The 24,746-nt window shown below is 31.7% G+C and overlaps 1 protein-coding gene across 1 annotated transcript; it reads right to left on the reverse strand.

Annotated features, from left to right (window-relative positions):
- Positions 1-1,003: 1,003 nt before the first annotated feature.
- LOC139100572 (uncharacterized) lies at positions 1,004-24,227 on the reverse strand. The gene is made up of 13 exons (XM_070653207.1): positions 23,337-24,227; positions 10,116-10,278; positions 6,825-7,776; positions 6,014-6,631; positions 5,700-5,889; positions 5,538-5,642; positions 4,581-4,623; positions 4,247-4,522; positions 3,153-4,155; positions 2,999-3,098; positions 2,881-2,937; positions 2,762-2,815; positions 1,004-2,695 (listed from the first exon to the last, which is right to left on the reverse strand). Exons 2-13 carry the CDS (start codon positions 10,225-10,227, stop codon positions 2,108-2,110), a joined length of 4,098 nt encoding a protein of 1,365 aa, XP_070509308.1. The 5' UTR covers positions 10,228-10,278; positions 23,337-24,227; the 3' UTR covers positions 1,004-2,107.
- Positions 24,228-24,746: the final 519 nt, after the last annotated feature.

Genomic DNA, 24,746 nt, shown 5'->3' on the forward strand with positions numbered 1-24,746 from the left:
AAAAATACCAAATTCAATGCATATACTTAAGATTAACAGCATTTATAAGCATAAATGTGAAGGATGATTTTCAAAAAACGTAAAATTTTGAACATTTTTCACATTTTTTGACTGAATTGACCTTATGTATGACATTTTATATATTGTTGGATAGGATATTGTTAGTACTTTATGAAAAAATAAACAATTTATATATGTATTGCCATTTGAGCTCGTGAAAATATGTCTAAAACTCAAAAACTACAAATCTATGAAAGCCATGAGTATTTCGATTGTTTGAACAGTTTGGAACTACTTAAAATTTGTTTAAATGTAGTTTAAAAGTATTTTTAAATTATTTGTTAAACATTAACATTGAGTTTTGAGAACCCCATTTTTGAGGGGGGTACCTTTGGACCCCCAAAAAAGCTCGGGGTCCCATATTGAAATTTTCACATAATATTAGTACAATATTAGTCCTATAATAATCAGTGTTCAGCTCAAACAGCACGACTCTATTTTGTAGGGAAAAATGGGGTTAAAGGTCAAAAAATCACAAAAAACCGAAAATTTTTGGCTTTAAAGTTATTTCATGCTTTTGTAGTACATCCAATTAAATTACAATCTATCTATGATTTTTAGATATAAATAGGTTCTATCAAATGCATATATATTTTTTATCCCATAGTGCATTTAGCTCCATGAGAGCATGAAATGTAAAAAATCGCATTTTTTGACATATTTTTAACTTTTTTGGATATACAGTGGAACCTAAATTATGCAAATGCTATTTTGTAGGTTCTATATATATCTAATAAATAAAAAAGTTTGAAAAAATTGGTCCATGTATTGAAGCACGCCAACAAATAATGGCAGGTACCAAAAATCGTTTTTTGGCCATAAGTCAGGCACACAGCAGTTTTGGACAAAATTTCTTTTTTTCCCGTACACTACTCCTCAAGCACTACAACATCCATACATAACCTGAATTTTTGACAACCTTTGCCATTTTGGGCCCATAGTGGATTGTTGCATTTTCTTGTATTGCGAATAATTTAGTTACAAATTATTATCATTTCTATAAGATAATTTTTTTGTTTGTCAATCATATGATGTTTTGGTGTGTGTGTAGATTTCTTTTTATTTTTTTGCACTTATTATAGAGTCCCCAAAAACATGCTATCATCACCGTTCAAAAGAAAAAAGTCAGATTCTCATATTCTCATTTGAATAAATGCAGTAATCTTGTATGTGTTTTTCTCAAGTCGAATTTGGTGAATAAATTATTATTTTTTGTTACTCTTTGTATGACTGGATGATTGTAGCTTTTAAGGAGGTTCAAATTTCTTTCTTAACCTCAATTTCATTACAGAGCCGGAAAGCATATGACCTAGAAATAGCCAAAAAACCAGTGCCAGACTAGCTCTGACTTCAAGCCATATTTGATGAAAACCGGCTTAGAGCTATGGTTAAGTCGGCAGGGAGTCGGATTTTCGGTCATGTCTGCGTCGTCTGCCTTCCGGATTGTCTGTTTCATCGGTTCGTGTCTTTATAGATCGTATGGATATTATGGAAAACTTATGTGCATGCTCATTGCATTTTAAGGCATAAAATGATTTAAAATAGGTCAAAAATTGTCCCTTCTAGCATTACATAATGTCCATACGGTCCATAATCAGCATGTCAATATTAATGAATTCCTTCACATCCCTTAACAGACAAAGAACATGCTTTCATGGTACAGAAATACCACTACGGTACCTAAAAGCGGTCTCTTTGCCTGCTAGGGATGCCAACCCCAAAAAATGCGCTTTAGTCATCTATTCTAGGTAACATCCTTTTACAAAAAGAAAATGTTTCTACTTATATATCTAAATGGCAAGAAAACAATATAAAATGTATATTTTTATATGAGAGCTTTGCAATGTTTGTGCGAATATCCAAACAAAAATAATAAATTTTACTTGGTAAATCGCTTAAAAATAAAGTAACAAAAATTATAAATACAATGAGATAAAAAAGAATTGCTTGAGATGTGAAAAATCTCATAAATTTCAAGGTCTTTCAAATATAAAAATTATTTGTATTTTTCCTCCACAGGAGAAAAATAATTGAAGTTCTTGATCACTCATAATGCACTCGTACATTCTTCGGGCGATGATCGATTCTTGTTTTTATTGAAACACATCGGCACATATTTCATTAAACTAAGTGTACTTTTTGATATTTCTGTAGATCTTGGACTATTTAGTAGTGGCTGGATCGGATTATAATAGTTGCCGCTAGGCAGTGTTGCTGTTAAGTCTGGAGTGAAGTTATACATTCCATTCATACGTTTTGGTGGTTTCATGTCAAGATAATCAAATTCATGATTTCTAATCTGATTCTGTAATGCTGACGATGAAGCTGAAGGTCTAAGAAAGTCTATTGTAACAGCTGGAGTATGCGACCGTTCACGATTCTCCATCAATGGATCAAAATCGAAATCTTCATTTATGTCACTATCGATGAGATTTACTTGCTCATCCAAATTCGGTTTCGGTATGTCACTCATGCATGGTGCCAACATTCGTGGATAATTTGTTATGAATTCAACTATGGTTGAAGCACCTGGCCGCTTCTTTGGATCAATATTGAAACACGATGACATCAATGCTTTAAGTGGCGGCTTCGATTGTGCTGGTATTTTTATTGATTCACCTGATTTGACCAGTTCCTGTATACAGAAAAATAGAAATAATTAGTATGTATGTTTTTTCTATATCAAATATCTTTGACATACAAAAACTTGATTGTTGTTTAGCCCTTGGTATGGGAATCCACCTAATGTGACAACCTATTAAAATAAATTAACATATGAATAACAAAACAAACTGTAATTAACTGTAAAAGTTGACTGACCTCATAAAGGAAAACGCCGAATGACCAAACGTCAGATGCGTGCGAGAACACACCTCCCTAATAAAATTATGCAAAATTAAATCCAGGTGTAATAAAGTTCAGAATTTCATCAACTTACATCTATAGACTCTGGAGCCATCCAACGAATTGGGAGCATTCCTTTCCTCGTAAAACGATAATAGTCATTTTCACACGTTGAACGAGCCATTCCAAAGTCACTGTTAAAGCATCAAATTAATAAAGTATGGAATAATCAAAAAATTAAGGCATACCCAATTTTTACAATTCGCTGTGCATTTATTAAACAATTTCGACATGCAATATCTCGATGAACGAAGCTCAAACTTGCGAGATAACTGAGTCCGCGAGCGACATCAAGTGCCATGAGTGTCAATCGCTTCTGACTAATATCATTTGTGTCCTCATTTACTCGATCGTCGACTAAATGTCTACGTGATAATAAATAAGTTTTTAAATCGCCATACAGCATAAATTCCATCACGCTATAGAGTGGTTCTTTTTGTAAACATACAGCTAGTAGCTTAACGATATTCTTGTGATCGAATCGTTTCATTATTTCAGATTCTGCTAAAAAATCGAGTCGATTTTCTGGCGTACTTCCAGCTTTTAATGTTTTAATTGCAACTGGTCGCCATCCATCATCTTCATTGATTAATGCTTCACCACCATAGACGGTGCCAAATGCTCCCTCACCAATTCGACGATTAATTATGACATTTTCACGAGGAATTTCCCATTTTGATAATTCAATTCCATTCACGACACGTCCGTAATTCATCATGATTTGTGCAGATTCTTCAAGTTTTTTCGCATATTTGTGCTTCCAAAATAGGAAAGAGAAGCCGGAGCACGCAAAAACAATTAAAATGCATAAAATAACTATTACGGCTGTATTAATTGCGTTACACTCAGTATTAAATGCATTCGCAAGGAACATTAAGGCACAAGTTTCTTTTCCATCATCTGGAAAGCCATTTGGACCCCAACGAACTTCATTGTTCCAATTAAATTGACCGTCAGTTGATGACTTGTCGATAATAATTGGCGAATAAGAACCAACAACCTTAAAATTGTTGTCTTGCCATTGAAGGACGCTAACATTTGTGTATCTCGATCCAGCAGAATTAAATTCAATTTTTCCTGATACTCCTTGAAAGCTTGTCTCATTAAGGATTTGTTCAAGTCGAGACATTGTCAGATCTTTGTCCAAATTCTTCATATACCAGTATTTTGTTGCATTCTTGCCCATCTCGTCTATAAAAATTGTGAAATTAAATCAATTAAAATTTTAATCTGGTTATAAACACCTAAAGTTTATGTAAAGCTATAAAAAACCATCGGATACCTTCTTTAATAAGCTGCATTATTGCTTTTGCGTAAACCCAAATTGCATCGTATACGTAAGGTGCATAATCTGACGGCGATAAATTCGAAATATTTCTTCTCATTTTGTATTCCTCCTTCCAGGATTTAACGGTTACATTTGTAGGTAAACGATCATCATCGCTTCCAAATGCTGCATAGGATAGTGCAAAATGTCCATTTAATGCTTCCCTTAATTCACTAGCTGTACATGATGAATTGTTTTCCATTACGCTTGATTCGTTCATTTTTAGTGACACTGCATAGAATTTTGAGCATTAATAAATTGTTATAAAATTTCAAAACTTTGGACTCACCATAAACTGGCAGAAACCAGACGAACCCGTGTTGTAAAGTCATCTATATTATTTTTGTTGATTTGCATCGGAATTTGTAAATTTAAAATTATAGAAAGAAAAACAAAAATCTCAAATGAATTATTTTGCAATTTAGCAATTTCCTTAGCTTTATAAAAGTGTGTAGTAAAATTTAATTTACGTCAAAGAAATTCAATTTCATTGGCGCAATCAGTTATTGTTATTGTCCGTACCTAAGCACTTTATTCTTATTTTGCAATTTCCAGGAATTTCATTATTTTGGTAAAGTTATTGTTATTTTGAAGGATTGTCTAGAAAGCTATAGTTTTTGTGCTGATTGTTGATCTTTAGTCGAATATCATACATCGGTTGATCGATCAAAAGTCCGAACTTAGTTGGCCGTGGCTCTGATTCGACTTAAATATGACACCTTACTAGTCACCCATAAGGGTACCTGATGTCGAGACCGAAACCGAGATTTCCCGGGAATATGTCGAGACCGAGATTCGGGAAACCTTAGCCACCACAGGTGTCGGATTTTGGATCAATTAATCGATTAACCGACATGTGCTATTCTAATTAAGATCACAAACTACTCATCAATTACTATAATTATGACACATCTACACATTAAAATCATTACTTTAATTTTGAAAACAAATTGCAAGCAACCCCCCTTTAACTTCATGACAGATAATTAAGTTCTTCACTAAACGTGCATCGGCAAAGTTGTCAAAGCAGCTCCAGTAATTAAAAAATTAATTGAATCTGATATTCTGTTAAACTTGTCAAGATAAATTAATTTTGAGACTGTTTATTTCACGTCAGTACTTCTCAAATTATAGGACATGGTATTCAATATCTGATTATAAATTATAGCCTTGCTGTTGTATTCAAGTGCAGTCGCACAGAAATATGAAATTGATATGTTAAGTACTCAAATTATGTCCTTCATACCTTTAATTTGCTTGCTGTGCACATCAATGTTTTCATTATTGTATGGTCGTGAATATCGCTGATAATGATACGTGCATGATAATTATCTCTTAAATCTTTAAGATCCTAAATGTTTAAAAATTCGTTAATAAAATTTTATGGATATTAATAAGCAATTATTACCTTTTCGAATCTCTCTGCTTGCTTCCTTTCGTCATTTTCACGCGGAAACTTCTTATTACTTAATATTTTGATTGTATCATTATGTTCCATTCGTGTTATGTATTCTGTATATTTTTGTCCATCTTCTGTGATGGCTGCAGCTCTCTGCCATCCAAGTTGCTTGAATAGTTTGAAATAAACATCTTCATACCTAGAAGCGATTAAATAAATCAAATTATGCTGTAATCAAGCTTCACTTCATCGTATTACAATAATTAGCCTAGTTCCAATGAACTGTCATTGAATGTAATCGATTGTTATTTTTGTTTACTTACTGCCTGTTTTCGCCAATAGTTCTGTAGAAATATGGAAAATTATCACGATTTTCAAATGAAATTCCTTCTGCGCTATATGTAATGGCACTCAATTTGTAATGTTTTGATATTGCTGCAATTGGCTCAATAGCTTCACTACAAGCTGGTCCCAAAACTCCAATTAAATTTTGTCGATGAGAGTAGAAACTGATAAATTTACGTAAGACTAAATCAGGTTTACATTCAGATGCAATACTCATTATTTTTATACTGTAATTTGGAAACAGACTCTTTACATCTGAATTCTCTTCAAAGTCACTTCTTGCCATATCTAATGCTGCTTGTATTCCATTATACTCTTGACCAGAATTCTGTACTGGATAAATGCCACCAATCTGTATTTCTATATCAGGCACTGAATTGTACCAACGTTGATCAGGCGACGTACCGTAAACTTGCTTATTGTTACCTAACCATGTGCATGCTATTCTATTTAAAATATCATCAATTGTTGTATCTTCATTTGTACTTCCTTTAAGATCAGTGGATAGTAAATTCATGTTGCGAATTTTTTCAATTTTTGCATATTCCTTTTCGTATAGTTTTATTAATGGTTTTAATGAATCAAATTTGAAGTTGCTGCAATGAAAGAGAAGAATGATATTTTAGAATGCTGTGAATCGATTAGTTAAGGCTTAATTTCTTAAATTGCTATAAAAAATCCAATTTAATTAATTTTAAGCTTGTTGTGATTGAATGAAAACTGATCTAAAGTAATAGAACAAATCTAGTACAAAATTCAAATTTTAACCGTTACAAAAACATCACTCACCTCAAAATACCTTTCAGGTCCTCACTCTCTTTCGATATAATTTCATTAAAGAATACAGCAATTGAGTTAGCTTCAAATTTACAACTAATATTTGCATTCTTATAAAGTTCACATTTTGGCATCGTTACTTCCTCAAATTGGTCATTTCCATCAATAATCTCTGATGGTGTCCAATGAAGCACCATAAATAATTTGTCTATTTTCTTCGATGAACTTAAATTTCTACTTGTTTTAATGATATTGACTAACTTTCGTATTGACTGTTTCAAATTATCTCCTAAAAAGTATACCTTCATCTTAAGTTTTAAGGTTTCAATGTGTCTTATGAAAAATTTGGTATCATAATAATGTGAAGTGAGGACTGTTGCGCATGGCTCGGAATCCGAAATGCAATGATCAGGAACATAAAGTCCATGATTAATATTTTTTGATGGCAAATGAATGCGTGATTCTTTTTTGATTGTATCCAAAAATGCCGACTCTTCAGTTAGTCGAAAATATAATTCAGTCCTTTTGTAACTTCCATCAGATGTTATGAAATTGTTGTATGAAAATTTGGCACTTGCTTTTAATTCTTTTGGTATGTAAAGGCCAAAACGTGCAATGTCATTTTCAGATAATGAATTTGCCTCAATGACGGTACTCGGGAACATTTGTTGATGATCTGGTGTCCGCCATATCTCTAAATTAATTGATGCACTTCTATCGTGAAAGTTTGATACATCATAAAGGCTGTACCATTCCAGTTCCTTATCAGTCAATTTATCAATATCATTTAAGCTTTGACTTGATTCCAAATCTTCATCAATATTTTCAAGGTAAATTGGTTGATCGTAGTTCATTACATCTTTCAGGAATATAGCAAATATTCGTGAAACAAGCTGATGTGTTACACGACGTGTTGTTCGAAGATTTACTGAATCGAGATTAGTGATTGAAGGAAAAGACGCATCTGTGGAATGACAGAGACAGGAAATGATTATGTAATCAATCAAATTTGTTTTTACAAATTCCAACTAAAATTGTAAAGACATTAATTGCATCGTAATATTGCATTCGAGTATGGAACCTTATCTACTTTACGAAAAAAGATATCCAGCACGTGTTATAAAACAATTTTCGTTTCATTTTATAAACAAACAAAACAAATGTGTCAATATGAATGAATTTTCGTCACAACGTATGGATTAGCTGTTTTATCATCCATAAAATTTGATATTTCGCAAGTTTTTAAGATTTCAACAGCTATAAAATGATTAAAATTGATTTCATCTATTTATGAGTTCAATGGCACTAAAATTTTGCTGAATTAACTCTTTTTCTATTAAAAATAGCCAATATTTGCATTTTTGATTTTATGACTCTATATGCTTATTTTTGGCTGTAACAATTGTAATTTGAATACATTTTAGATTCAATAGTCATGCTTATTTATTTTTAAGCGAGAAGAAGTGACTGCAGTAGAAATATTCTGTATCTTGAGGTCGACGATCTATGCGATTGGAATATCCTTCGTTGAATGCAAACTGCTATTCAAATCCAGTATTTGTCGCGAAAATATTGTTTACTGTCTCATTCTTCCTGTTTACTTATTTTTGCAAAGTTTTTCTAAAAGATCTTAATCGGAACTAAACGAGTATTACAATTTAACAAATGTTATGACAAATGCGCGTTAATCATTCACTTCCATTGACCTATCAACATTAGCTTTTGCTTTTGCTTTATCATCACATCTGTGTAAATTTCGACGTAAAACTTACGTTGAACGATACTCAGACTTTACGAAAATATTTACAGAAGTGCTGTTGATTGGGTTAATTCCACTTCTGTTTGCAATTAGGTGCAATTTACATTTAAAATTCTGTTTGAAAATGAACAAATAAATCAATAATTCTATAAAGAAAGTCTAAGTATCACACATCAGTACAATCTAGGTAATTGCATCTGTTGCAACAGTGTATGACTGTGCATGCGATCCATAATTCATTGTAAATTACAATCATCAATGAGTCTCATAATCTTATTTTAAACAAGTTGTAACAAATGTGTACAATCGCATTTTCTCATTGACGCTGCATCACGCACACGCAAATTGATGTAAATAATCATTGTTTGTCGATCCGGAAAACGAGAAGTAAATATGGGTAGCTCCACTTTTATTAAGTCAATAACTAATGAAGATGTGCGGCAATACCGTTTAATTTAAGATACTGATTATGTGTAATAAACAACTGATTCTCGATTTGTGGTGGCTTGTTAAAAATCAAATAACTGTTTTGCAAAATATTTAATGCTTATTTATTTGAACATTGAACTTGCCTGTCACAAGTGCTACTGTTACTTTGAAATCAACGCCTTAGATCAGTGGTGGGCAACCTTTCATTTTATTCGACATACCTTTGTGGTAAACTTAGATCAAAACTGCACACGAGATACGATTCATGACATTTTCAAACAGCATTAGTATACCACAGCACACAGGTTGCCCACCACTGCCTTAAACGTATAAACTAGCCAACTAAGTAACATTTTAAATTTGTTTATGTTCCCCCTTTAAACTTCATTAATTTCATGTTTTCCTAAATAATCACGAACATTTCACAATCTCTTAAATTTATGAGCTGTTATACGATGACGTAAAATATTGCGCTTCTTCAAGTCAAAGTCGTAAAAAGTTTATTTTTGAAACCAAGTTGTGAAAAGTTCTTATTTTTCGAAAAAGGAAAGAAATTCGAAAGTTCGAAAGAAATTCAAATATTCAGTTCGAAAAGTTCGAAATTGATTTTATTTGGAAATCAAAAATTGTTAATTTTTCATAATTAAAGCTTGTATCCATAACAAAATCATCAAATGATTGATGATAAATCCTCTAATCAAAGTAAATTATTGTTAAATTTCGTAAATAAGTGGAATTTTAGGATTTTTCAATTTGAATTTTTGAAGTGTAAACAAACTTTTTTCTTCTTCAAAATTTGAATTTATATCGATCAAGGTAGGCTTTCCCTTGGTTTTCAAATGAACATGAAAGAAATTTTCCAATGGAAGTTTGCAAATAAATCAGTGCAAAAAAATCCTTGAGACTACAAAATATTAATATATTTTTTTTATTAGTGACGATTGTTTTATATACATTGCAACATTTTACAGTCTACTTCCATTTAGAATGCAATAATACGTCAATTTTTTATTGAAAAATGAACACATAAAGAAGTCTAAAAAGCAATTAAAAAAAAGTTCAAAACTGATAATAAAAATTATTGAAAAAAATATAAAATAAAAATTCAGACTTACCGCGCTCGAACAAATTAATTTTGTTACATTTGTAGCTGAATGGCTGAAGCTCAGCGAATACCGTTATTATAGATAATGTAAAACAAATTATTATTACTGAAATTTTGTTCATATTTATCTATCATGTATCCTGACTGCTTTACGAGAAAAATATTTAATCAGCTGTGGATGAGAAGAAAATAAAAAAAAGTTATGAAATATAAAATTATTAAATATTTTTATGCAATAGGAAGAAAAAGTTTAGATGTCTAAAAATAAACGTGAAGCATTTTTGACGAGAATCATGACCTTACCAAACAAATTTTCTAATATGGTAATTCTACCACTAGATTCCAAGTATAGATAGATTTTGATAAAAATAGCAGACTGGATTCTTGTTCATTCATAAGAAATCTTTATATCAAATTGAATCATAACAATAAAAATTTTAATTTGAATCTTTTATGAATTTGATGACAGAACTGCATAATCAATAGAATCATCAGAATTGATAAGTGAGGTAAAATTCATAAAAGTGTCATATTTAACAGCTGTTTAATATTTAAGTCGTTAAATAACTTGTTGAATCATTTCAAACAATGGATTAAGAATTTAGAGATGCATAATTCAAATTTTTGAATTTTCAAAGCTAACTCTATTTATTTCGAATTCAAATCTCAAACCAACAATATTGGAAAACGTCTATATCGCGCTATATCCACCTGGCAGATCATAAAATGAGTCATAAAAATTCACAAACAAAGAAAGTTCCAACTCAGAAGCAAAATGTTGACTAAAACATATCAAATTAATTCTGTAAACATGTTTTTTAATATTTTTAAGATGGAACTGTATTTGCGTATTTTGAAGAGTCATAGACAACAACTTTTATAGCATCATAGCCCACATGATTTTGTGGCTTTATATATGTGTGGTTTACTACGTTTTAATGTTTATTTTTGTATTTGTTGATGAATTCAACAACAAAATAAAGATAAATGGTGTAAATTTATCGACGTAGCCATAAAATTTGATACTTTATTGCAAAATTGCATAAGTCGACTGAGATTTAATAAAGAATTTTATGATTATTGCACATTGTTAAATGGAGAGCAAACATTTGCATGATTTGTCATAATGACTTCGAATCCATCTAAGACCATAAAAATGGTACAGATGAATAAACACGTAATTAAAACAATACATATGTGATCAACAGTTGTGGATATAAATGAATGACATCAGTGTTTTGCTACAGTTTTAATTTTGGACAATGATTCTCAGTTTTTTTCGATGTAGATTATATTGAAGGACTTGTTAATTGAGTGACTAATTATGGATATCCCGTAGGGCATATTATTGATATCCCGTTAGGTACAATGCTGGTAATCTGTGAAAGCTCCGGTTTCAGAAGCATAGTCAGAATGGTTGACCCTCAAAAACCCTCTCTGAATAAGCTCCTGACCTGCCTAATGCTGATTTCATTGTAATCTGTTGAATCCGGTTTTAAGATGGTCTGATGTCGCATTTAATTCTTCTTGTTGCTTAATGGATACAACCTCATGACAAAACATGGATTATATTAATCATGCATCAAATGCCCAGACAAGGAAGTCATTTTTTTTTTTGGAAAAAGTCAAAGGAAATAAAATTTTGGAATTGACGATTCAGACAGTGCATTAATCATCAAATGGAACTAAGACTTTAATGTCATTCGACTTTGACATAATCAGACAATATAAAATGTGTTTAGAAAATACTCAGGAAAGATAAAACGGGATGAAACTAAAAGATGCAAAAAAACTGTTGAATATTTTAGTTCCAGATGGGGTAAGGAGTCATTCATTTATTGCGAATCGTTATTAGTGGGGGGGAAAGTGGGTTGAAATTTTTTACACTTCAGACTAAGCAATTTTTTTTAATTTCGGAGGAGGAGAGGCAGAGGTCTATAAAGTTGATGTTCAATAGAAAATTTCGTGACCTTATTTATGTGCATTTTGCGGTTTAAATTTGTAATTGATTTGTAATAATTTATGACAAACTACAAAAAGTGCCAAATATGTTTTGATTAACAAATTGCATTCATGAAAATATTTTGCATGTCTTGACAGTATTGGATTACACATTATTGATTCTCCAGAATTTTATATCCATTGATTGGATAAGATATTTGAATTTGACAACAACTATCCCGATCGGCATAGATTGAAATGCTGCCATAATGGTGACGAGGTGGCAGTATACTGGGACGAGGAAGAAGCAGCCGCTTGGGGGAAACATTTAAATTTGACAATTTGATGCAACTTGGTTCAAAGCAGAGATCGAAGTCGATTCGGATTTTGTATGAAAAAGTCGAATCAATTCGACTCGACTCCATATCATTGTAGTTCGTCCAAAGCTACAAGCCTGCAGTTTTGTACGAACTTTAGCTCTAAGTACACTATGATGGCAACATTTCAATATGTACCGATCGGGTATCAAAGGAATGAATAAGCTTTTTTTGTCCATCTTCATCATAAATATCGAATCTCTTCGAAAGAATCTTTTGACCAGCATTGTCTTAAATATCTTTATCTCCTGACGATAAAGTCCTCAAATTAGTACAAAATTATACAGTCTAGCTAAAAATAGCTGCAAAGTTTGAACGTTAGACATCATTAAATGCAAAAAAACTCGATTTTTGGAAATTCATTTTTTTGCACCTCAATATTTGATCTAGCGACACATACAACTTCATGGTAATTACAGCAACTTTGTTTTTCGTCCGAATTCCCCAAAACATCACTAAGTCGTGAAAAGTGGCTGTTATCGTAATAATAAATATTGTTCTTTAAAAATGACTAAGCACAAAGTATTTGAATGTATGAATTTTTTTGGATGTTGAAGTTGTGTAGTTTGTACCTACTTGCATGATAATAGAGCACATTGAACTTGACAAATGGCGCCATTATTGCAAAAACCAGCTGTTATCAATCGTTCCTAGTATGTAATAATTCGTCGTTTTTTTTGTCGTTTATAAAAAGAGAGTTTGTCATGCAGAAGAGACTAAGGCGCAAAATGTCTCTTTATTCGTGACTGTGCAGGTTTGTAGCTAGATCTAAATTCAAGCTTAAATGACTCAAAACTAAATTGATTCCAACAATCCGACCTAAAATTCAAAAATTCACATTAAAGTCTAAAGTTATTTGGATCAAAGTACTTCCTACACATCCTTGACTAAATTCTTTATGAAAATTTATTGCAAAAATTTTACGACAGAAACAGTTTAGGCTACACAAATTGACCGAAGTGACATTTAGTGTGTATCGAAATTCGGTTACCCTTTCTATGTATATTCATTCATTTCAGTATGTGAGGATGACCTTGAAATTTTTTTTAAAAAACAAACAGCCACACAAAAAAAACAACTTTTTAATCACACGAAAGAGCGTAAAAAGTTGATATTCGGAGACATAGAATGAATTTATCTTTTATACATATGTGCCCCCAGGATGTGTTTCTTAAATTTGATCACTTCCGAACGAATGGAATGGAAGGAAAAATTTATGGATTTTAAATACTTTCAGTAACAAAAAAATAGCTACGAAAATTCCTCAGGTGTTGAGAGATTTATTATGTCCAACAGGTTTACGTTTTATCAATCCAGAAGAGTTCATTTGCAGCCTGATTATCCAACTAAGTATCAGAAACTTTCATTGCCCATATTGAGTTCAGAGATGGTAGGTTGTAAACCTTACCAGGCACTCTTATCCTCACAAGACTTGTGACAATTCAAGAAATTCATGAATTTTAAGAAATGATGGGAAGTTCCAACAATTCAATATGATTTGATGTACACATTAAATGAATTATGCATCATATTTAGGTTAGGAATGTTGAAAATTATATGTAGTTCATTAGATATAGTGCAGGATAATGTAATATTCCAAGAAAATTAGAGTATGCAATGTATAATAACATTCTAACGACCTAAAAATGTATCTTGTTTATTTGAATTAATAAAAACCCTCAATGTCTAGACATAGACGCAATTCAAAAGGATTTACTTTTTCTTTACAAATTCCTTCCAAAAATATCCACTGTCAATTGAGCTAAGAGAAATGGAAAGACATTTGCTGTCGATTTGTCGACAGAGAATGTTTTCGACAAATTTACTCAAGAAGGCTTTGAAAAATAATAATTTAAAATACAACATTGTAGCTGCCACAAAAAATGTTACAGGAAATTCGTTATCACTATCAGGCAAAAATTTGTAATCGACAGAATTTATTAGTTTGAACTGGAAGTTTTCACGTTGTAAATGCATTAAATTTTCAGATTTAATTGCAAAGTTTTGAAAATTAAATTTCCTCCACATTTAATTTTCTTCCTCAATAAGCTTTTGTGTACAGTACTAAATGTAAGCTTGTGGATGACCAATGAACTCTTGGAAGGAAGCTGTCGAAACAGCTGTCAAACAGAAGCTAACGATAGAGCCAGGTTTAGACGTCATATGAGGGGGGCCATGGATTACAATTGAACAGTACAAACAGCGAAATAAGCAAGTAAGTACCAACTGTTAAGTTGTGATCATAAACAAGACTAAGACTTAATAAAGCTGTAAAAGAATATGTTAATCTTTACCAAATCTGAAGCGAATTCGCATTATAATCATTTCGTCTCGAGAAATTTTGAAGAATTTTTAATATTTCCGGTGTAAAATGAATTAAATCATTGTTTTGTTCTTAAAATAAAACTCATTCACGCTCAAAACAATTCTTTGTTTACCACATGCTCAACTGTGTACGTCTGCCAGCTTTAATAGTAAAAATAATTACTCAATTTACTTGATTAACTCTTGCTGTTTCTTAGGATGAGTCGCAAAATTTTATAATTCAAAAGTATTTATAGTAATTTTGTATAAAGAGGATGGTCGCAACATTTGGAAGGAACCTTGACATTAAGAAGCTATATGCATTAACCCGTCAATAATGTCCAAAAATTCTGACGAATCAGACATGACAAAAAAAATGCACTGTGAACTTTTATTGCCACTTCATCCAATTTCGGCAATATTTATGAATCACTAAATTAATATTCAGATAGCTGAACCATAAGAAAACAAACAATATGAAGACAGAGAAGCACAATGGTATGATGATATCTAATTAATTAACATTAATTTTTCGGAATATTTTGCTTAAATTTATTTTATAGCCTTTCTCATCTTTGCTAGTCGCTGTCAAAACTGGTATTGAAATTTTATGGGCAAAATATACATATATTCTCATACAAAGCTTACTCGACCATTTACGACCACATGGAACATGTTACACTAATGTAAACAATAAAATTTGTAAATTTGAATTTAAATTTTTTACACAAATATCACAAGATGGTTTGTTGTTTATCTGTAGCTAGTTGGATTGGTGTATAATAAAGCATATCCAATGCTTTTAAGCTAACAAAATTCAATAGAAAGTAGAAAATTTTACAAATCAATTTTCTTTTATATTGTTATTGTTTACCAAAATTCAAATTTTTGACCGTTAAAAATAATATATCAATAAATCTTGTTGATGTGTTATGAAATGCTACAACGCAAAATATCCAAAAGATTGGTGCGGGACAAAAAAATCAGCAAAGACTCTAATTAATAAAATCACGGAACTTGTCGAGTTTGATCAAAATAAATTAAGCAATTTTGAATTCCTTTTACATTCCTAATAAATAATTTTGCAAGGATCAGTAACAAGATTTAATCATTGAAATTCTACCACTCAAGTTGCGCTAAGCACTTGTAAGTATATAAATAAATTAAACGCGTAAATTCTTTATTTATTCTATAAATAAATATGCAAAATACAGGAATTAAAGTCTAAGTGGGTCTACATAGCAAAATTTTCAAATTTGTCATTAGTCATTTGCATAACTTAATAGATTTGCAGGCGAATTCGCTGTTTTTTGTTATGAAAGTAAAAAGTCCATTTGAATTAAGGAATTTAAACTGGTTAATCTGACATTAAATGTTCAAAACAACAAAAAAATTTAAATTTAATAAAGAATGGCTTGTTCATGATGCCAGAAAATTAGAATTTCTACGGACTGTTAGCAGTACAATTGTAAATACAGGAAAAGCAAGTTGAGTTTGTGGAATCATGAGGAACAGATTGACTAGGTTAAGAATTTGCTTGTTAAAAGAAGTACCTTAATAATTTATGTGTTTTTAACTGATAAAAAACAGAAAATTAAGCAATAAATAACATCCACAATGCCTGGAAGATACTTTAAGGTCGACAAACTTTAAGTAAAACAGGTTCGTGTCAGAGTTAATATGTAAAATAATTAGTTGGGTTTTAATAACATGTAACAGTGGCAGGAAACCTTTTTTTCGTGGCACACCTTTGTAATAAGTCCAAACTGAAACTGAATTGACATCCAAATAATTTTGGCGGTACATAAGTGTACCTTAGCTCACATGTTGCTCAACACTGATAAACTCGAGCGATTGAAACGAATAAGGTGTTAAAAATAAAAAAAGTTTTAGTCAAGCCTTTAAAGTTCTGTCAGTGAGTCTTCTTCGTATGTATCGTTCGATATACAACATGGTCAAAAAAGTACATGTATCATCCATTAAAGTATCAAAGTCATACAAATCAATTTGATTTTCTAAAAATAAAGAAAGCTGAACAATAATTGAATTTTGGAAATTAACAGCACGAAGATTATTCGGTTTAACATCCGTCATGCAAAACATAATTTAAATGAGCACATACATGAACTGATTGATGTTTTGATACTGGAATGTTGTGCGGCTCGTTTGCGTCATTATAATTCGGAGATCAGAGGTCATCCAATCAAATAAAAGGTTTAAAATTCTTTACAAAATCTTGAATGAATGAGTTGAGATAAGATTTAGAATTTTGAGATAAGGAATGGACGTGTTCCCTGAGTGGACATCAACTAGTTATGACTAGTTCTAAACTCATTTGTCCAATGGGACATACTATAAATGGTTTGAGGGCTTAAATTTGGAAATTTAGTCAGAAATGACACGTTCCTTAGTTAAAAGTAGTTCATATGGGTTCATATAAATGACTTATAATTAAAAGTGTCAGAAAACATCAGAGCACTAACTCCCACATCCTCTGCTCTCATGATTCTTAATTACTATCTTCACATGCAACTCTAATTTCATAATAATGCTAATAAACATCAGAACCATGAAATACGTAAAATTTCAGAAAATGTTCAACTAAAATTTATCTCAATTCCAAAATCTGGCGTCTCGCTGAAGCTTTTATTCAGCCAAAGTTTATTCACCCTTTTGTATCGAAAATTCTTGCAAATTCTCTCTAGTTTGCCTTCTTCTTAGTCTTAAATAAATCGATACATTCACTACAGTATGTTCGCAAACGTGATTGGATTAAAATAGTAATAAGATCTATTTTGTGCGTAACAAGCACATAGATTCATCTCTAAATTGCCTTAGACATTGCATGTTAATCTCAATTTGAAGGTTGATGATTTTGTCACCTAAATTGACCTTGACCATACAAAAATATGCAAATATGTATGACCTTGACAAAAATAATTATTAAATTACGCAAAAGTTGAACAATTTTAATACTGGCCGTCCTCTAAATGATGAGGAACTGCCACATAAATCTAATTAAATATTTTCTTTTATTCTCTTTGTTATTTTTTCATTCACGAATTTCTTATTTTTAGATTTACAAGTTTTTATTTGCGGAATTTAAATGCTTGTGTGAGTTTGTTTTGAACTTTAACGATGCTTGTATGTGTACACATGCTGATGACTATTACACGCATAATTGGAACAATAAATTCACAATATTTTTATTTTATCAAGAGCTCAAAATAAAGCGCTTCAAAGCACAAAATTGTCGCAATTGTTTTGGTAAGAGGAGAGTCATTCATTTATGAAGCCAACCATAATTTGTCTATAGTCGGCAGACAGTCTAAAATTAATATAACCATAAAGTCTATTTGAATTTCATTTTTTCACACACTTGTTTTCTTTATATTTTCGATGAAAAAAATAGCATAAATATGAGAGCAAAAAAAAAGAAACGATGATATTCCGTGCGTACGATCGTAGATGATACACACTCAAAAAAAGTTATAAAACTAATTAGGCGTTGATGATCGCATCAAAAAAAGAAACAAGAATTTGATTGCTAATATAATTTAGTTCACTATTCTCTTTGTTTTCCTGTCTTCCTGTCATTCCGATATTTAAGCGGAGGGCACCCAGCTCCGTTTGTCTTCACCCCGCTCCGTCTGTCTTCATCCCGCTCCGTCTGTCTTCACCCTGCTCCGTCTGTCTTTATCCTGCTCCATCTGTCTTTATCCCGCTCCGTCTGTCTTAATCCTGCTCCGTCTGTCTTAATCCTGCTCCGTCTGTCTTTATCCCGCTCTGTCTGTTTTTATCTCGCTCTGTCTGTCTTTATCCCGCTCCGTCTGTCTTTATCCCGCTCCGTCTGTCTTTATCCCGCTCCGTCTGTCTTCACCCTGCTCCGTCTGTCTTTATCCTGCTCCATCAGTCTTTATCCCGCTCGGTCTGTCTTTATACCGCTCCATTTGTCTTCATCCCGCTCCATTTGTCTTCATCCCGCTCCATTTGTCTTCATCCCGCTCCGTCTGTCTTTATCCCGCTCCGTCTGTCTTTATCCCGCTCCGTCTGTCTTTATCCCGCTCCGTCTGTCTTTATCCCGCTCCGTCTGTCTTTATCCCGCTCCGTCTGTCTTTATCCCGCTCCGTCTGTCTTTATCCCGCTCCGTCTGTCTTTATCCCGCTCCGTCTGTCTTTATCCCGCTCCGTCTGTCTTTATCCCGCTCCGTCTGTCTTTATCCCGCTCCGTCTGTCTTTATCCCGCATCGTCTGTCTTTATCCCGCTCCGTCTGTCTTCGCCCCGCTGAGGGGCAGAAAACTCAGATGACAAGTGACAAACTCAATCTCAACCCCTATAACGAGATATAGAAATTTCCCGCCCGACATGCTTAACGGGATTATTATCTAGTTTCAAAATAATTGATTAGGAATGTTTGCTTAAAAACATTTTCGTCTCATTTTATTATATCACACGAAAGGAACCTTCTACTCTGTCGCAAGAATGAAGAGAAACAAAAGAAAATAAAACAATTGACTTGCCGCGAACATTCGTGTCATATTAAAGCGACAAAATTATTGTTATGGCAATTAGATTAAAAATTATTGTAATGAAAAATTGTCAAACTTGTAGACTATCACACACCCTAGATGTTTATTTTTTGGCTGCTGAATTAATAGTCGGATGTGATTTGAATTCTTTTACATAGCTAAGGAGTTAGACTTGCCTCCATTCTATTATTTTTGTATAGCCTTTCGAATAATCTTTAAAAAATTCATAATTTTTGTTGTTTTTACTTTTGCGGGAAATGTGCCAGTGGTATATGGATTTTTGGAAGAGATATTAGCTTCTGATTTATTGTATCAAAGATATCTTAAAGGCTAGTTTGTGAAGTTAGTTCCATTATAAATTGATAAATTATCAAATTCATGAATATATTTCACATGAAAATTCGAATATTTTTAAATCCTGACTGAGTATTATTTAACGTAGCTTGGCCAGCTATTAGGTTTCGTTGAAAAAGTGAACGTAACAAATGGACGAGCCCTTGGCTGTAATAGGCCAGATAACGAAAAAGTCTTTGTTATTAAAAACTATATAAGCGAGTTTACAAAATTAAGAATGCATTACTTTGTAAACACGACATTGTACAGTATACGGTGACTTACAGAAGTTCTGGCGGCTTGCTTCAATTACATTTCATAATATTTAATGTTTGGGTGTACCATGCATGAGACCGACCTAATAGACTTATGGACCGTTTTTCAGTAACAAAGGCCAAAACAACTTCAGGAGAAAACTCATTTTAATGGCCGTTTTTCGAGAAATCCGTATGCCACATAAATCACAACCATGAAGTGACCACATTCTCTCAATACATTGTTGCAGTATAAGATTTCATTGTTGCAGAATGAACGAAGTTTAAGTCTAAATATAATTCATAAATGTATATTAACATACAAATCGTGAGGAAAATTGCATCCACGGTAATTTATAGTTGAGAATTGAAGTTGTAGTAGTTTAATATAGATGCAAGGAAGGATATACATATTTGTCAAAGAAAATTTTGTTTAATGGATTTCAACAGTGATTTCAGGAAGATCAAAAAGAAGCAATATTCGATTTCTTTTCAAAAATGATGTGAATTTTGCTATTAAATTGTAAATTATCAACAACTTTAACAATAAACTTTAAATTTTAAACTTTAAAAAGTCATTCAAACTTTGATTTGTGTTAAATTTGTGCATTGAAATCTTTTACTTTATTACTTATAAAATTTTATTCTGCAAAACTGAACTTAATGATATCATTACTTATAAACTTTATTAAATTCCTTTAAATTTCAATTCTAGCCCACCCAGTGGTTGTCTACAGCCATTCAACTTATTTGTCATGTCATGACAGAATTAAAATATTCAAAAACTATTTAATATAACCCCTACCAATTTAATTACGGAATGTTATAGCAAAGTTCACACCAGCAATCATTCGATACATATTAAGTCTCATAAAGCCGTTAGCATGCAGACAAATTAGCAATTTTTACTATGAGATTTCTTTTTAGACAGCGGGAGATAATTTCTTATTTTGCTGAAACTTTGCAATTTTTTCGACACATTTCAAAATTTTCTTTGACTTCAATTTTCTGTTTTGATGTTTTAAAAAATTTATTTTTGCGCCTTACAAAAATATTTGCAAAGATTTTGAAGATTAATGATAGTGTGAATTTATACTGATTATATTGCATTATTAATTCATGAAATGTATGTTGAAAATTGTATAAATTTTTAAGATTTTCTTAATGGAGCAGGTTTTTAGGCTATATAAATGCCTATATTTGATTACCTAGTCTCGAATCATGTTCAATGTTAATTCTTTTTCTCAGGAAATATATTTTTATAATCACAATAAAATCAGAGGCCTATCATACCTCTGAATATTCTTTAACTACATATTTTCGATTTTGCGCCGAATTTTATAAAGTAAATGTTATTATTAAGTTTTATATTGACTTAATCAAAAAATCAGAAATATAATACTTTTGATCTCATATACGATGATTTTATTGAAAGGAAATTGGGTCGTCCTTATGTCGTCTGAATTTCATACAAAAACATTATTTTCAATTAATTGCTTTCCCGAGTGACACAAATTAAGAAGGCTCCGCTAAGTCTCTTTTTATTAATACCAAATGGATGTCGTATCCGTTTGGCAGGCATATGGACGCTATTTGGCCTCCACATAGAGACCGCTTCCATTTTGTGTTAATAAAATAGGTGAGTTTTAAAAGCTCCGTAGCGGAGACTTCTTCATTTGTTAGGTTCGGGAAGGCGACACAAATTAAGAAAGTTCCTTTTAATAACACCAAATGGAAGTCACTTCATGTACCATTTAAACAGCTGTCAATCGCTCCATTGCGGAGCCATTTTCATTGTGTCGCTAAGGTTTGAAGCCTTTATCGCCTAAAGTATCAAATGAGTTCTGTAATTGACCCATAAATAATACAGATAACTGTAATATAGTAAAGAAAATTAAATTATATTTATAAAAATGATGCTATATTATTAAATAAATCGAATCCTCAGACAGAGAGGTTAAATAAGGTCAATAAATGAGATTCAAGTGCAACAATATTTGCAATTTGTATTCAAATAATTCAAAGATTCTTCTTGTTTAATTATCTTTCACATAAAAGTGTTTTCGATTTCATTCCACTTTCTATTTTTGTAGGAAAAATTAAGTAACACAAAAATTTTATCTCGTGAAATTTGAAAAATTTCTTAAGTTAAGCCTCTTTTATCATTAAAGTCCTGAAGCTTGAAATAATATAATCATGAACACGTTCGTGTGTGATTGTAACAATATAGTTCGCAGCAAAATTATTCAAATCACTTTTAAACTCGACTTACAAAGATGATAACAGAAACGGATAGAATTTAAAGTTTCTGATTACTCATAACGAATGAAAGTTCTAATTTGTGATGTAATAGATATGGAAGTGATGATGAATATGCAAAATATAAACGTGATTAGATTTCAAAGTTCAAGTATAGCATAGACACAATTTAAATGTAGCAGCGTGAAAGCTACAGTGGCGTAGGACTTCAATTGCCGGTCAATCGATTCAGGTTCAATCCTAGAGGAAACTCTAATTGAATTTGAGTGCTTTATCGCTGAACTATCCACGTCATATCAGTTTATGTGATTTGCGGCACACTATTTGTGGTTAGGTGCCATTACATTTATATATCCTGAGTCGTGCAATATTCAGAGTTGGAAATGTATCGTCATCAAAAAGGAACAGAAAGAAAATTCGTGATATCTAGAACACTAATACCAGTAATGTATAAATACAATCTAAATTTAAGTAGTAATAGCCTCTGACTAGGTCTCTTCAAATTGTTAAATCATGAAACACATAAATAACAATATTAGACACAATAACTTGACTACCGCAACTCTTTTTATATTAGCGACGAAATTCACAATAAATAGTTCTCAATTTTTTTTTTGCTATGAAAGGAATTTGATAATGTAGCTGATTTCTTTCTCAAAATGGCTAGGAAATTGAGACGAATTTTCGAGAGAAATATGACCGGTTCTTACAACATCTCTGTTGTAACGATAAGCATAAAAGACTAGTATAGTATTATTTTATTAGCCTGACTCACTAGTACAGTGATGAGCAATCTGTTTTAAGTGGACAAAAATACGTTGTAACTAAATGATGATAAGTCAGTAATATTCAGTTGATGACTAGTTCTAACGTATTTTTGTCCACTCGAGTGTGTATCGAGGCACACTAGAGTGCCGGCAAGATTCCACAAAATGTCAAGATCCGTATTGCATGTAAGGTACTAGTCGAATCACACCAAGGTGTGCCGCGAAGATGGTTGCCCACCACTGCACTAAGCTGTAAGCTTCACTGGTGAAAAAATAATTTATGCCATTTCAGAAACATTTTCGTTAATAAGAAAAAAAAATCACTTTTGACTAACAAAAAGAAGCATTCATCACTGTCCAAAATGTATGTGATAGCAACGACCTCGCAAATAGTAGAAAAAAATTAAGAATGACACTTGTAAAGAGAGATTTAGAACGAATCTTTTGAAGTAAAAATCAGCTTACCTTTTTTTTTGAATTTGTGCCGAAAACCACAAAAAAAAAATATTTAAAAATGTTTGTTGTCTGTTCCTCAGCGCGTGTATCAGAATTTATTTACGAAAAACAAATTAATACATATTTAACGGATGATTACGCTGATAGGAATGGCTTGACAAGAGCATTCTTCTGTTGTGTTTATTTTGTCTGTGAAATTGTAGAATCAAACTTGTTTCCACCTTGTATATCCACTTGTTTGTGTTCAAAAAACCTATACTTTATTGCTATTGTGTATTTAACTAAGTCTCATTCGTCAACAAAAACAACAAAATATCCAGTTTAATGCAAGAAGATCGACGATGATCTGTCTGTGTGCGGGGACAATTGTGTGCCCTGAAATTTTCGGAAGCGCAAACACTTCAATATTCTTTCCTTTTTTTGTGTTATTCAGACATAATATTCTTATCAATTAGCACTCAAATGTTCTTTTCTATATTTATTATAATATTTTATTTCGGGCTATCTATCATGCTATTTTTGTTTTACAAATTTTAGGATTATCAGTTCCAATTTAAATTAATTTTCATTTTGTACCCAAATATCACTTAACTGTACACAATAGTAACTGAAAATTTTGTTTTCTTTTGCACAAAAATTTCTATTTTTTTTGCAGGCATATGATTATTTTTATTCATCAACTGATATCATTCGCGCACGGAAAAGTCTACTTTTTATATATTTTTTGCCACTTATTTTTCCTCTAAGAAATTTTATATTTTTTTTTTCTTCACATTAAGTTCCTCTTTTATTATTACTTGTTTCACAAAAAATATATACTTTTTTTCTTGCTATAATATGAATGAAATGCCTTCGGAACGGAATAAAAGTTAAACCTTCACGATCGTCGTTCGACAACGAAATAAAAATGAAAACAGAGAGGCCTGTTTTATGAAGTGCTGAGATAGTTTTTTTTTGCATTTTCTACTGAGCGTAATGCTTAAAGATGTTTTTGAGAAAATGTGAGAAAATTTGAGAGAGACTCTTACACGCGCTGAGTACAGCCGTGAGAAAATTATTTTAATGAAGAAGTATTTATTTTTTTTTTAATGAATTTCTCATATTTCATCGAGTCGCTCAGAAAAAGGCGGAAAGTAAATTTGCAATGTTGTCATAGAATGATATTTTATAACCTGACCAACGAGAGAAATTGTGAATATTTTTTTGTGTCTTTATTATGTCATGTCGCTTAAATTTTTTTTCGATTCTTATCTTTAAGATTTTAAATTATTTGAAGCTTTACTGATCGACTTATAAGATCAAATGATACTCATCACTGTTATTAATGAGAATGAGAGTCATTCGTGTATTTAATTAGCTACTATTGTGTATTTAGCTACGGTAATTCATGAGCACACATGTTCACACATTCGCACATATGT

Source organism: Chironomus tepperi, unplaced genomic scaffold (genome assembly GCF_022539635.2).
Source record: "Chironomus tepperi strain 1889 unplaced genomic scaffold, CSIRO-AGI_Ctep_v1 contig_67, whole genome shotgun sequence".
NCBI lineage: Eukaryota > Metazoa > Arthropoda > Insecta > Diptera > Chironomidae > Chironomus > Chironomus tepperi.